The sequence below is a fragment of the Camponotus vicinus genome, unplaced genomic scaffold, assembly GCF_025532165.1.
Source record: "Camponotus vicinus isolate PSW18456_S1 unplaced genomic scaffold, iyCamVici1.0 SCAF_1, whole genome shotgun sequence".
Taxonomy (NCBI): domain Eukaryota; kingdom Metazoa; phylum Arthropoda; class Insecta; order Hymenoptera; family Formicidae; genus Camponotus; species Camponotus vicinus.
In genome coordinates, this window is record NW_028141945.1 from 33145966 (window position 1) to 33161260 (window position 15295).

The 15295-nt window shown below is 33.4% G+C and overlaps 1 protein-coding gene across 18 annotated transcripts in view; it reads right to left on the reverse strand.

The window, feature by feature from the left end:
* The window catches only part of LOC145961902 (uncharacterized), a 150720-nt gene that overhangs the window by 133581 nt on the left and 1844 nt on the right, over positions 1–15295 (reverse strand). For 2 of the 18 annotated variants that reach the window (XM_083082870.1, XM_083082835.1), the window contains exon 1: positions 6520–6898. The exons of 9 other annotated variants lie outside the window; for them this stretch is intronic. In XM_083082870.1, coding sequence (XP_082938996.1) covers positions 6520–6562 — 43 coding nt within the window. In that variant the 5' untranslated portion in view covers positions 6563–6898. Of the gene's footprint in view, positions 1–6519; positions 6908–7156; positions 7429–15295 lie in introns of those variants that run through there. 7 more of the 18 variants (XM_083082647.1, XM_083082636.1, XM_083082787.1 and 4 more) reach the window with 7 other exon arrangements.

A 15295-nucleotide genomic window follows, 5' to 3' on the forward strand; every position in this document is an offset into this window, starting at 1 on the left:
GTTATCCGGAGTTGCCGTTCAGAAAATTAGTCGGACATGCTCAAGGAAGCTCATCGTTTCCGCGAGGTCTTAATCTCTTCCTGCCACGAAATCGAAGAATTCGCCACGGCGATCTCCTCTCGTACAACCGTTTCGCTCGCGTTATATTACATACACTTGTATGCAGCGAGCACCGTTGAATTTATGGACAGTGCGTGAGATGGGAATCACCTTATTAGACAATTAAGCATTCGATCCGCGGACGTAAACGACGACGATTACATATAGGATATCGTTGCGAGTAAACAAAAAGCAAGGAAGCTTGCAATCAATGTTGTATATCGTGTATTATACATAGAAAAAAGGACATTCATTTAAAAATATATTTAATTTTAACATGGAAATCTTGAAATGAGATTATATTGCGTTAATTAAAGAAAAATATAATTGCTTGAATAATTGCTTACTTGAATGAAGCCATTTTATATAGTTCAATTAAGAAAAATATATTCTTATAATTTAAGATTTAATTTCCTTGAATGGAAAAGAAACAATGTTAGATAGAAAATAACATTTTTAAATCAAAGATTATAATTTTCTTAAAGTAGAATTAAATAATTATATATTCTTGAGATGACAATTACTATATTAAAATAAGACTATAATATTGTTGAAATTTAAAATTATTAAATTCTTCTAAGAAGATTATAAATTGTTGTGTATATACGAAACAATGAACGCCTTAGTTTAAGTATATAATTTTTATTTTTTTCTGTGTAGCCTTGAAATTATATTTGATAATTAGAATTATATTATCAATATTATATTATATTAAGATAAAGAGATATTTTCGCACGCGTACAGCATAAAAACAACCTCCCAGCTTCCTTTCGATAATCATACCGAGACGTGTTAGCGCGTGCGGCCTCGCACGCGTTGAATTATGCACCGTTGAATTATGAATGGCACGAGGTAATGGAAATAATTAACGGCGTCCGATTTGCAGATACTAATGAAGAGCCGGCGGGACGCGGTTTGCTGCACACATTAATGCGCATATCTCGCCGTCTCAGGAATGCTCTCGCGCCGCAAGATGCACTTATAACAAAGTCGTCTTTCGCTATTACCGTCCTCGCCTATGCCTACTATTTGCTCCTTCGCGTAGCGAATTCGCACGCTATACGAGCGGCCGGTTCGATCGTGCGGCTAATATGCGACGAGAAAGGTGAATTTCGATTTCACCGGGTCGACGACGTGACCGTCGATCGCGGGCGGGCAAAGAAAATTAACGGTAACGCGCGAATAACTGTTATTACATTTTCCGGAAGATGTATCTATTAAGAACGCTTTCGCGAGAATTCCACGTCCGACCCATCCAAACGTCAAGTTTGTAAAAGGCCGGGAAAAATGAGAGTGTTAAATGTGAAAAGCTATTCAAGTTAAATATGTAAATGTAACTTTTAGAAAAAAGATATCGAGAACGTATCACTCGTTGATCTACTCTCGCACCTATTTAAGAAAATAAAATAATATGTGTCTAATATATTGCATTTTCAGCTTTCTCCGAAGCTGTCAAAAGCAGCATAAATATGCGAAATCACGGAGAGGATAATGTGTGAGAAGATCCGCGAGGAAGATGCGAGATTTGTAGCAAAATGAGCGATTTATGCGTACATATCCACGTAAATATCCGCGAGAAATGATAGTTCGTGATAGCAAGGACTTCCCGAGCGGAACCGTTCCCTGTGAAACGAATTCCTGGCACGGATTCCTCGAACTAACAAAACGTGAAATGTGCAATGCACCTTCATCGACCCACCTATCGTGGGAATCTATCACGCGAATCGAACCCGTCTTTCATTGGTTCGTTCGCACACCGTTAATCCGCGTGTCGAAGGTCTGAATGCGAGAACCAAGCAAGCATACTGCTGCTGCCGGTACTTTTTAACCCGCTTCTCGCTGCAGATTTCTCATATCGATGAATCAGACGTCTGTTCATTAAGCATTGAATGCTAAATAACTCACTCCTTTAAAAAAAGAACACGTAGTTGTTACAGCAATTTGCATTTTCCCGCAACACGTTTCAACAGCGTACATTCGTTTCAATAGAAATTTACCTCGATTTTTTGCCTATCTCGAATGTTTATATTGACAATAATTATTAATGACGTATAACTTGTCAGCGGTAACAATTAAGTTGCGAAACAAGTCGGTTACACGTCTCATTGAAGCTTCAACTTGTAGATTTTTTTCAACAAGATTTCTATCAAATTCTAATTGCAATTCTATCGCAATTCGCTTGGCGTTACATTAATCGTTCAAACCGATCGAACATCAATAGAATTTTGTTATAATTGTATAACCCTCATATCTTGCAATTCGCAATAAATTGTTCGTTCAAGCCACGTTTAATTAATTAGTCGATAGTTTCGTATCCTCGCGCAATATCATGATAGAAAAATTCATTATTAATTATGAAAGAAACGAAAGTAAACTCACCTTTCCGCACAAATAATAGTGCCTACCATGTGTGCATCGCAAATATTAATCAAATTGAGTGGTACTCACCTGAAACAAAAAAAATTATATCCATTAATTTCACGGCGGAAATATATTTCCGAATAATTTTCCGCGATTTTATACGTGTCTTTCCTTTCTATTATCTTTCTTATAATTCTCCAATATTAAAAACGACTGTTGCAGGAAGCGTGCGTTAATAGCTAAACGTCGCCGCGAAACTCGCGCGATTAATGCTTCCGCCGCAATTGATGGTCGACGAGATATCGATCTGCGATATCCGCGACCTCGTAGAGGTGGAAGATAAATTCCAAGTTACCACACACAAAGCTACCTGGAACCGACGCGATTATCCTAGCGATTCTTCCTACTCCTCTATACACGCTACAATATACATATCGCGTGAACACGCAAGCTGCAAAACAGAATTCGCGGGGGCGGTCGCGCGCGCACTTTGTGTTGTATATGTTAGACTTTACGGTGAAGATCGCGAGCGATAGAAGAAACGTTCAAGCTCCTTCACGCGAAAATCGTCTCGCTATCTACCCTACATTTTGCATCCGTCATGAATACTCAGCATTTAACGGCCGTCTTATACTCGTTACGCTGAAAAATCGCGTTAAGTGCATCATGTACGTCGCTTCTCACATGGCAAATTTCCTCTTCTTAAAATTACATTAATAAATTAAAATACCTAAAATATCTTCGCATGAATACATTAAAGTTTCAAAAGAAATATAGATTAAAAAGACTTCAATAAAATAAATATCTATATAATGTTATCAATCATCTGTGTTATAAATTCCATTTTCTCTTTCCGATCGATTAAAGGTACAATTAAAAACAAATTTAAATTTTTCTCAAATGTATAAATATTTGAAATATGTGTCAATTATCGGCAAAAGTTAAAATCCTGACGATGTATCTAAAAAAAGACTTGATGAGTCAACTTTTCGCTTAATGATTGGAAACACAAAGTATCATATGATACACATAATTTCTGCTAAATATTCTCTAGAAGCGGTAGATAATTTTATTGACATATCGAGAGAATTACGAAAAATACATATCATCTTGTTGCGCAGAAAATTTAACGAGAGCAATTTTTGAATAGGATGTTTTGATACAATATTATATTATAATTTTTTTTATATCACGGAGCTACATATTTTGAATATTAAACAATAGCGATAATAACATATTGTAATTTAATACATCAATTTAATATATTGTAATCATGTTTGTTTACATCGCATATCATTAATGCAATTATGCCTTTTGCAACGTCAAAAACATGATAATATTAACTGCGACGCGATTTATCGCTGTTGGAACGTATCTTAAATAGTTTATGTTCGATTCAAGTGTAATCAATAAAATACAGAAACAACGACGATATTTGAATAACGGATTATTTCTTAATTGTGACGAACACGAGCGAATCGCTTTAACCATCGTTCTAAAAGGGAAAGCCAACTGCCATTTTTCCAATGATGCGTAAAAAGCAATCCGAGAACAATGCAGCAGTCGCGAATGCACGATGCAAATGTATCGGAGATCTCTCCTTTCGTGCACGTGGCCGGAAGGAAGGAGAGAGGTGAGGGTAAACACGTCGTTCATATTCTACCAATGCGAAACGCACATTGACCTAGGCCATGGGTTATACACACGCACTAACGTGCAATAAACACGTCATAATAAACGATCATAAATTCGCTTAAATGCTTCACATGAAGAAATTCCTTGTTTGTCCCAAAAAAAGCAGCAAATATTAAGAAGTATTTTGACGGAACTGTGAATTACATAAGATCGGATTATGCGAATTTATATATTTGAAATATATGAGAACCGCAATTTTTCTTACGCTTTAGAATCGATATACCGGATGTGATTAAAATGCGCCCGCTCATCCTCAGCTTTCCATAAATTCTCACTACTTTTGTTACATCTCCGTGAGACGCTTCTCTCGCGCTGAGATCTAACAAGAGTATCTCGAGCGCATAGTCTCTCGCTGAAAACTACTGATAAGCAGTCTGAACAATGTTCTATTGTGAAAAGCGTGTTAGTTAGGTAATATGCGAGGGGAAACGTCTTTCAGTTTAAAGTGCTCTACGGTTGGCATAATTAAGAACGCCTATGGCTAATCACCGAGAATAGCGCACGCTTAATTGGAAGAAGTTGGGCGAGATGATATTTCGCACCATGCAGCTTTCTAGCTATAAATATACCATAATGCGGTCAGTCGCATTGTTAATTATAATCGGGGAAAGATTACCAATTTAATAATATGTATTGCCACGATAACTTAAAGTTTAAGAAATCATAGGAAGGAACAAAGCAGGTATTTCTATAATAATACGAAATTCTCCAATATAAATGTGAAAATAAAAAAATAATATAATATCCTCTAGAAAATAAAATAATAATAATAATCCTCTAGAGAAAAAAAATATTCAATTATTATTATGCGAATAACTTGTAATTAACTTCTACAAAATTATTCTCGGCCCGGTTTCTCATTAGCTGTGCAGAAGCATTACGGAGGTAAGAGGTCAATGTTTTGACAGGTGATGACAAGGTGATTGCGGAATTCGCCGCGACGAATTTTGATCCGCTTGAGGATCCTTTTGTCCGATGTGCGCAGATCTTAGGGAGCATCAAACCGGCGGAATGCCATTAAGTCTCCGTCTACACGAATATGTACACCGGAGAGTTATTTCTCTCTCTTTCTTACACTAGTTTTTCAACTGCCAAGCGATTACGTATCGCGCAACATGATCGAGTTCCCTAGAACGATCGATGGTAGAGAGGACTTTCAACCGAGTAAACGGCACCTAACCGACCTCTAGAGACATTACTGCTTTTCGTCGAACGTGCACATGCCCTTTGCAATTATGGCAACTCGACTGCAAATAAAGCAACCCACGTTAGACGAAGCAAACGTGCTATGAATGGTAAAATTATCGCGAAAATTACAATTTCGTGCTCCGAATCATAAAAGTACTATGCTGATTAGACGGCAAGTAAGGACGAAGATAATATTACGTTATACTCCTACGAAACTTGGTTTGTATTTAAATCGTTATCTCGAGATCTTTAATACTCTTTACTATCGATTTAATATAGTGATACTTGGGATCATAAATTTAATTTATGCGAAAATAATTACGATAAAATTTACAATCGTTGATTAGAATAAATAAATGTAAATATGATAAATATAAATAATAAATATGAGAGCAATGCGAGATTAAAATACTAATATTTGTAATAATATATATCTTACTCTAATACAATAATATAAACTTAAAATAATATAATAATACAATAATATCATACTTACATAGATAATTATATAATAATAAATTATATTACTAAATTATATATTTATTATATATTATTAAATTATGACTACCTTCGAAATTTAAAAAAAATAAATAAATATGCGGTTTTTTACAGATTTGAAGTTAGAATTTTGTTGCTCAAAAGTGTAATAACCGATCAGAATGTTAAAGCCGACAATGTTTCATCCGACATTTTCTTGCCGACACATTACAGCATTACTTGCGAGTAATTATAGGTCATTCGCTCGAGTTTGTTTAGCGGCGTGCGATTCATTAGAACAAATCTCCCGTTTTCTCTGTCAAGATAAATTACACGTCTCTCTGTACATTTTATCGTACACATTACCAGCATGTGAATGTGAAAATCATTGTGCAATAATTGTGCGATTTGATTCAACACGCCGATGTTTATTTATCTATCTTTCTTAGTTACAATTGTAGTGCGAAGGCAGCGTTAAATATGTAAATATTGTGCTTGGATATGATTAAAAACAAAAAAATTAAGCTTAAAAATGAAAAAGACATATAATTGAAAATGTATAATAAAATATATAATAAAATTTTACTTTTTAAAAATTCAAAATCGTAAAAATAATTTATGTGTATAAGCTTAAGAATTAATTTCTCATTTAATTAGTTGTAATATCTTCCTATTATAAACTAATAATATTAGACGTACCTAGATCAGACTGTTCGTATTTTGCGAGCATTGCGACTACCATTATGGAGCTTTTATTTGATTCAGAATCGTTCACATTAGCCACCGAAAGTAAGAATCTACGGATATTATCCAAAATTTTCGCGAAAACAAAGATCGAGATCGAGCAATCTTAATATTATACGATATCGAGAGACTGAAAACGAAACGAGGCGATTTCGAGTGTTGTGAATCACCAATTTAGGATACTGTGTAGGCACGTACTGCCTTCGTTATAAACAAGTCGAGTGTAATCGTGTCGTCGTGTTAAGGCCAATTTCATATGAGCCTAAAAAAAGAGTTCACTTTTATTTTATTTTTTGTCACGACAACATGAAAATAAAATATGTCAAAGTATATCGAAAAAAATGTTTCCAGATACTACAAAATTCTAATAATATTATTATTAGTTACTTAGAAAGTTTTACTTTATAACAGTTTACGAATTTAGTGACTGATGCAAGGATATAAATTTTATTTTCCAATGTATATTTCTTTTTATCAAACTTTTCAGAATGCATTATTTCACTATTTATAACCGAGACCAATATTTTTTTTATTTTTTTCGTAATAAAGACAATGCAACATGAAAGCTAAGCGAAGTTGCCTGATACTTCACTGGAAAAGAAAGGATTGAGAGGACGAACACCCGGAAAAGCTCGACGAATAAACAATCCTCTTTCTCTTGTCAAACGTAAACGCGCACTGATCGACGAATCACACGTTAAGGACTTTGAATATCGTGCACGCGCACGCGCTCGCGAAGGTTGGAGAAAACTCCGGAACCTCGTCCGCGTGTCCTTGACTTTCGCGTGGAAGACGCGTAACTGGCTCGCGCACTCGAATTCAGGATCGGGACGGGACCGAGATTCGTTCTACGGCTGCGTGAAGCCGAGTGCAGGCCTGCGAGCGCGATGAATCAAGCCCCCCTTTTCTTTCCTCCCGAGTCGACGCACCGCGGCCTCTCGTCCCTTCCTCGATCCCTCTTCCGTTGCATCTCTTTCTCCGCCCTCGTAAACGAGGAATAATATTACGGATGTCGCGACGACAGTTGTCGAGACAATTCCTGGAAAGGATCGTGGCATCGACGATCTATTTTCAGTCGTGGAGTTTAATTATTAAAAATACAATAAATTTTAGTTGCGATAATATCAATAATTTCATTCTTAATAAATATATATTAATTTTAATATATATTTTTAATTAATATATATTAATATAATTATTAAAATTATTTTATATTTTATTATTTTATATTATATAAATTATTTTAATTATTATATATTAATATATATTTTTTAAATATATGTTCTATTAAAAAAAAAAAATCTTTGGTTTGTGTTGATCATGATCTCCTGCAGATACATATATTTAAATTACAATGAGAAATATTAGAAAATTAGTGAAAAATATTGGAAGGTAATTAAGGAGAAGAAAATGGAATGCGGAGTAAAATCTTTGAGCGAATCAATTTATGGTAATTCTTGAGAAAATGCAACACACGCAACTTGAACGCGCCTAGCGTTTAGAGAGTGGAAAACAATGTTGTTAAGTCGCAAAAAAAAGACAAGAAAGAAATGAGGAGCAAGATAAAAAGTATATAGATTGCATTCCGTCCATGATTAAGCATTTTCTTTTTTAGTTACAAAAGTTTAAAACGACGCGTGATGACATTAAATAGGCAATCTGCCAACCTGATGACTGAGTCAAGCAGCGCATCAAGAGCGTATGCAAGATCTATATGTGTTAACACTTGATGAATCTTACTTCTATTTTTGCTGTGCAGCACACACCTGATAGAATATTCATATACATGAAACTTCAAGCTGAATGAGTCAATTCAGCAAAAACACAAGCATGCCTCGAATATGTAAATCGCCAAAAGTTTATACGTGAAATTTTAACCCGATTGAAAATAAAGTTTGTTGCGAAATATTCTTTAAAAGCGTTAATAAAATATTATGCGATATAAACGATAATAAAATTCACTTCTTATTTAAATTTCAAGTAAAAATTTTAATTTAAATCTATATTTTATAATTTAAAGTTATAGTTCATTGTCCAAGACATTCTATGAAGAAAAGATCAAATTTAAATCGACTGAAAAAATTTACAGAACAAATATTATTATTACTATTCGAGCAATATACATATGCCTCGAATATGTAAATCACCAAAAGTTTATATGTGAAATTTTAACTCGATTGAAAATAAAGTTTGTTGCGAAATATTCTTTAAAAGCGTTAATAAAATATTATACGATATAAATGATAATAAAATTCACTTCTTATTTAAATTTCAAGTAAAAATTTTAATTTAAATCTACATTTTATAATTTAAATTTATAGTTCATTGTCCAAGACATTATATGAAGAAAAGATCAAATTTAAATCGACTGAAAAAATTTACAGAACAAATATTATTATTACTATTCGAGCAATATACATATGCCTCGAATATGTAAATCACCAAAAGTTTATATGTGAAATTTTAACCCGATTGAAAATAAAGTTTGTTGCGAAATATTCTTTAAAAGCGTTAATAAAATATTATATGATATAAATGATAATAAAATTCACTTCTTATTTAAATTTCAAGTAAAAATTTTAATTTAAATCTACATTTTATAATTTAAATTTATAGTTCATTGTCCAAGACATTCTATGAAGAAAAGATTAAATTTAAATCGACTGAAAAAATTTACAGAACAAATATTATTATTACTATTCGAGCAATATACATATGCCTCGAATATGTAAATCACCAAAAGTTTATATGTGAAATTTTAACTCGATTGAAAATAAAGTTTGTTGCGAAATATTCTTTAAAAGCGTTAATAAAATATTATACGATATAAATGATAATAAAATTCACTTCTTATTTAAATTTCAAGTAAAAATTTTAATTTAAATCTACATTTTATAATTTAAATTTATAGTTCATTGTCCAAGACATTCTATGAAGAAAAGATTAAATTTAAATCGACTGAAAAAATTACAGAACAAATTTTATTATTACTATTCGAGCGATATACATATCAGGATGATTCGTGATTCGTCTATTGTGCCGAAGCGAACGAACGGAAAGCTTTAGCCACGCGAAGCTATCGCGATAAAAACAGGATTGTTCCGTCTGTGAGGTATCAGAAAAGAAAGTAAAAATTCGCACGTAATTACCATGCTCACAAGCATAACTCACGATCTCAAACCGCACAAGCGTACCACATGCCGCGCGAACGAAAGAACGACGCGGACTTTCACAGACGGGATTGCTTGACGGAGCGAACAACAAATGACCGATGGTGCCTGGCATGTGCATAGAAATCGGACGGACGAGGGTTGGTCGGCTACGTCGTGCGATCGCGGCGCGTTTAACACACGGACGTGTGAAAACGTGATCACGAGAGATTTCTCGCGCTAGCATCAAGCCAGGAGAGAGAAGGAAAAAGAGAGAGAGAGAGAGACTTTCCTCCGAGGCGATTTCTAACGTCGGATGCATATATAAGCGACGGCGACACGAGAGATCGTTGCTCCCACTTTGCATAGTGACGCATCGCGAAACTTCCTTGCTATTTTTTCCAAGTAAATCGAGTATGAAAAGTTGGATCGAAAAAGAAACTTATGCTTCGGAGCTGTCAGTCGCAAGTTTCGCATTTTTCGGCGAATAAGCGTCAATCTATGACACAAATACATAACGCGATATGTATTGGCAAATAGTATCTACATTATGTAGATACTTATATTCATATGATTTGAAACTTTGCTTATTTCGTGATGTTGGAGCGTAAAATTATTTGCAGATATTCAAGGCAGAAAAATGAAGAAACTTATGGTAATGTATAGAATGCTATGAGATGGCTTCATTTATCAAAGAAATTTAATAAATCAGTTCGATGATTTATGTTTATGCTAAAATGAAAGAAAGATCGGAGATCCTGCAAGATATATTTATCATGTAGCAGTATGTCGAAAGAAGTTAATGCGAGATGAAGATGAAAATACAAATTTAAAATTACTCGAAGGAAGGAAAAAAAGAAAGCAATATATTAAAGTAAATAAAAACACACTTACTAAAGACATCTTTATAATGTAATGTAAAAATAAGATAGACGCGAAAAAGTAAAAATCTATGTAGAAAGAAATATAATCATAATATTAAAGAGAACACTTGCAATATTTATCACACATTTAACATGTATAAATTATTAACTAAATTTGTGTAAAAAATGATTTTAAAGCAAGAACGAGAATAAAAAATTGGTATAATAAATTATTCGAGATTATTCCGGGAGGCAATCTGAGAAAAGACTTATATAAAAGAGAAAGAAAAAGAACAAGGAGGACAGAGAAAAAATGGAGACTTTGTAGCAAGCGAGTATACAGATGTAAACCGCAGATTAAATAATATTCGCGATCCATTCTCGTAACGCAAATAACGCATTTCCGACTCCATAAGTAAGCGTAACTAAGAATCGAGGAAGAAGTATCAATCGATCGATCTTATCAATTGAATTACGCATAATTACATAAGCCAGGAATACATCTCTTCTAGATTCGATCGTTTATCTTTCTTTCATCTATTCGATTACTCGTCGTGCTTCGAGGAACGGCAACTTCTCGGCGGGAAACGCTGACCGAAAACTACCGTCCGGTTCATGATTACGTAACGGTGTTAAAATAATTAGTGCGTATTACGTAGCGTTGCGCTGCGCCCGACCGTAATTGGTAGAGCCTGCACGTCGACAAGCGAGAAGAGAATACGACTACGATGCAGGCTCACGATACAGCACTGGATGTTGGGCCTATGAAATGTAAATTTTCTCGTTATATCTCTCGTATCTTCTCATTAGTTTCCTACTCGCTCTGACGTTTTTCATTTGATGAATTTTAATTTACTCCCCGGTAACGCGATAAAACTTTCTATTATTATAAACGAAGAAGCAAGCAAAAAATATAAATGACGATACGTCAAAATATCTTGTGAAAATTATCTTTCCTTACAAATAAATTATTCAATCATCTACTATTCAATCAAGTGTTCAATTTATTATTTATGATTAGTAGAGGAAGCAAAGTAGGATTGTGCGATATACGCAGTATCGAGAGATGAGAAAATAATGACGAGATTGAGGATGGATAAGCAGTATAATAATGATTGGAGATTTCCATGTCGCGATTATATCGAGCAAAATTATATTAAAAAAATACATATATACATCATAGTAGCATATTCAAGGCGACTACGAGATTCGAGTAGTGAGTCATCATGTATAATATCGATTCACCTACATCGAGGAATCGTGCGGGCACACATTCTAGAGACTTGTATCTACACGACGAGGACGAGGACGAGGAGACGAGGAGACACGAGACGAACGATTCATTACTCGAGCCGACCACGAGCACTTCCCGCTGCCGATTCGGCTCGTAGTCGGCAAATGTCGACCAATTTAAAGCGTTCCACATCGTTTCCTGTTTATTACACGTCCCTAATGTCGGCACGATCAATGACTACGCGACCCTGACTCGGAAAATATCACGCAAAATCGCGCGCTCGTTACCTATATAAATTAACTTCCTACTTCGTAAAAATTAGGCGAATATTTTGTCACTTGTGTCTACTTTAATAATGAGAGAATCACATAAACCGTTGCCTGTGTAGATGTATATATCTTGTGTATATGTATATATTTACATAAATGACAAGCTTTGAATAAAGTAATATATATAATACTTTGAAATAGTTTTAAAAGAAATAATGATACATATGCTTGTATGGCTTAAAGCCTAGAATTAATCTCTCGATTTCCATGACGATAGATACGAGAAAGAGTGAGAGAGCACATGTGGCATACGCGTTACACATAAAATTAAAAAGAATTAGAATAAAACCAGTATATTGTAACGTGCGCGGAAGTATAACTATTATTATGAATTGCCTTTTAAACGCGTACATGACAGGGGAATTCGACATTGAGGGATTAGCAATAGAAAGCGACGCGCACGATGAAATTATCAAAGCCAGAAATAAATGATCGGATTTTGAAACCTGGCTTCGGTAAATCGGGACGAACAATGCCGTACCGTTACCGAGAGAAGGCAGTCATATGGGTGTTACGAGAATAAATAACTGCAACCTACTTAAGCCTTCGTTACATAGTGTGCTACTCGTATGCCAAAGAGCTCTATCAATCTGAAACACGGACACGAAACGCGATGCCTCGAATGATCGACTCAACAGGCTTGTACTGTCCCGATGAAAGAGATGAGACCGACTACCCGATATAATCGTCGTAACTGCGACGTTCTCGATCAAAGTTCATCGCTATGAATGAATGATTCATAAACCAATCTTTAACTAATCGCTGAAATATATTTTCTCCTTTTTACTACGATTATCCTAAATTAATTATCCTTAATTAATTGCACAAATATTATAATTTTGTTAATTAATATTTAAAGATGACGGTTAATTCGCGATAAAAAATGCAAGACAGTAATCTATCTATAATTTTATATACCGCATATTTTAATATATACATGTTTTATTTCTTCTGGAATGTTTTCTTCGTATTATCGAAGAAAACAAAAAATTTTAAATAAATTCTGAATTAGAATGTCTAAAGCAGACGTAAATATTCGCTGAGAGATTCGTAGTAATATAAAAATTATTCAAACATCATGCTTATTTTCTTTCATATTTTACGTAAAGATTAGCAAAATGTACATTCAACATCTCAATAATTTTGTAAGAACTTTGCACTCGACTAAAGTTCAATATGCAAAGTTGACATTGACATTATTTAATATTTATGATTAATATTGAGACGTTGTAAGATTTGCGATAAGTTCATAATATTATAATTAGCAATACGATGCAATGTACATGTATCTTCGAGGCAATATATGTATAATAAAAAATAACTGATAATAGCTTTCAAATAAAAATAAAAATTAAAACGATTATAACAAAAATAAATTCTTAGGTCACAGTATAATTTGTTTTATACGAAAATACATGTTTCCGGGAGATTCATTAAAATGCTGAAACTGACCGTAAAACTTGGCTCAAACGCTTCAAATATAACACCGAGTTACATCGTAATATTACGAATGTATTGCAAGATTCATTATAATATTGTAAATAAAAGAATTTAAAAAAATACGTGGAATTGTTGAATTTATGTATTTCGGGGATCCATATGTCTGCACAGACGTGCGTAATCGACCGACTTCCTTCCGTTAGGAACCCGCTGAACCATGTCGGTATACGTGAAACCATCTGGCGCGGGCTACGTAAGCGACCGATGCAACTTACAATGTAGAAACCGTACGTATGTGAAGTCGCTAATAAATAAATTTTATAATATCTTCCAACCACATTATATGTACGACCGAGATGGCATGAAAACATTCCTGAATCATGGCGACAAATACGCCAGTTAATTTTGCTACTATATATTATCAGTTACGATATTTACATATAATATCAAAAATATAATTATCATTAAATGCGATCTATATCATAATGATTCATATTAATTTTAAAGCAAAAATAATTAGAGAGAAAATTAAATTTTATATATAGAGCAAATTTTATACAGTAAAATTAAATTCTTTTTGCATTTTTCAGATATAATATTAATAAATATTATCTAAATATAGTATTAATAAATATTATCAATACAATAAATCTAACATTAATCTAACATTAATTTAAAATAACAAATTTAAAATTATAAATCTAAAATTCTATTACATATATAATTTTATTTTCAATGTAAAATTGATAATGTTGAATATTACGTCACGTTAAAACTACTTTTCAGATTTGATTTTATTTTGTGGCAAATATCAAATTCATCGTTAAATTGTTTATTGACCGCTGATTGATTGATACCTTGCAATAATATAACAGAACCGAGCTTGCGAGTCATACATGTGTATATATATATATATATGTGTGTGTGTGTGTGTGTGTGTGTGTGTATATATATATCATTATATACTAGAAATTGCGCAGATATCATTGTGATAAGGGAATCAAAGTCACGATCACGCGAAGCAAAGACGCCATTCCTTACACAATTTTATCTCATGATTTATGTGTGGCCGATCAAGTGAAGCCAATATCCTTCGTTCAGCGAAGAAATCCACCGAGGTTAATCGTCATGTTACTTAAAAGCTTTCTTGCCACATATACACACGTATCCATTTACGTTTAAAATACTACTTCTCTGAAGCTACGTATAGATAAAATAAAATAAAAATTTTATTCGTCAATATCTTCGATTGAAAATTACATTCGACGCAGTAAATTGAATAGCGTTACTTAGAGCTTACGTTTAATTTAGACTGGACGGATAATGTAAAATATAGATATTCATTTTAGAAGCTACAAGTATAAATCGCATACAATGTATCGAACCGATATGCATCGTTGGATATATATTACAGTTAATCTCGTTATAGCATTAGACTATTAGAAACATCAAGTAATCGTCGCGCGATGTCGCATATAACTTGTCAATTAAAACGTACTTGTCTTATTTAATGTATTAGGTGCTTTTAATCATATTTTAGTATGCTTATTTGTGTGTATGATTAAAAAGTCTCATATTTTAATATTATATAAAAAAGATAATATATAAAAACGATATAATATTTATTATCCTATATCTTAGTATCCTAATTTTAAATATTATTTAGAGAATATTTAATTATTAATTGTATTCAATTGGATAAGGATATCAATAATT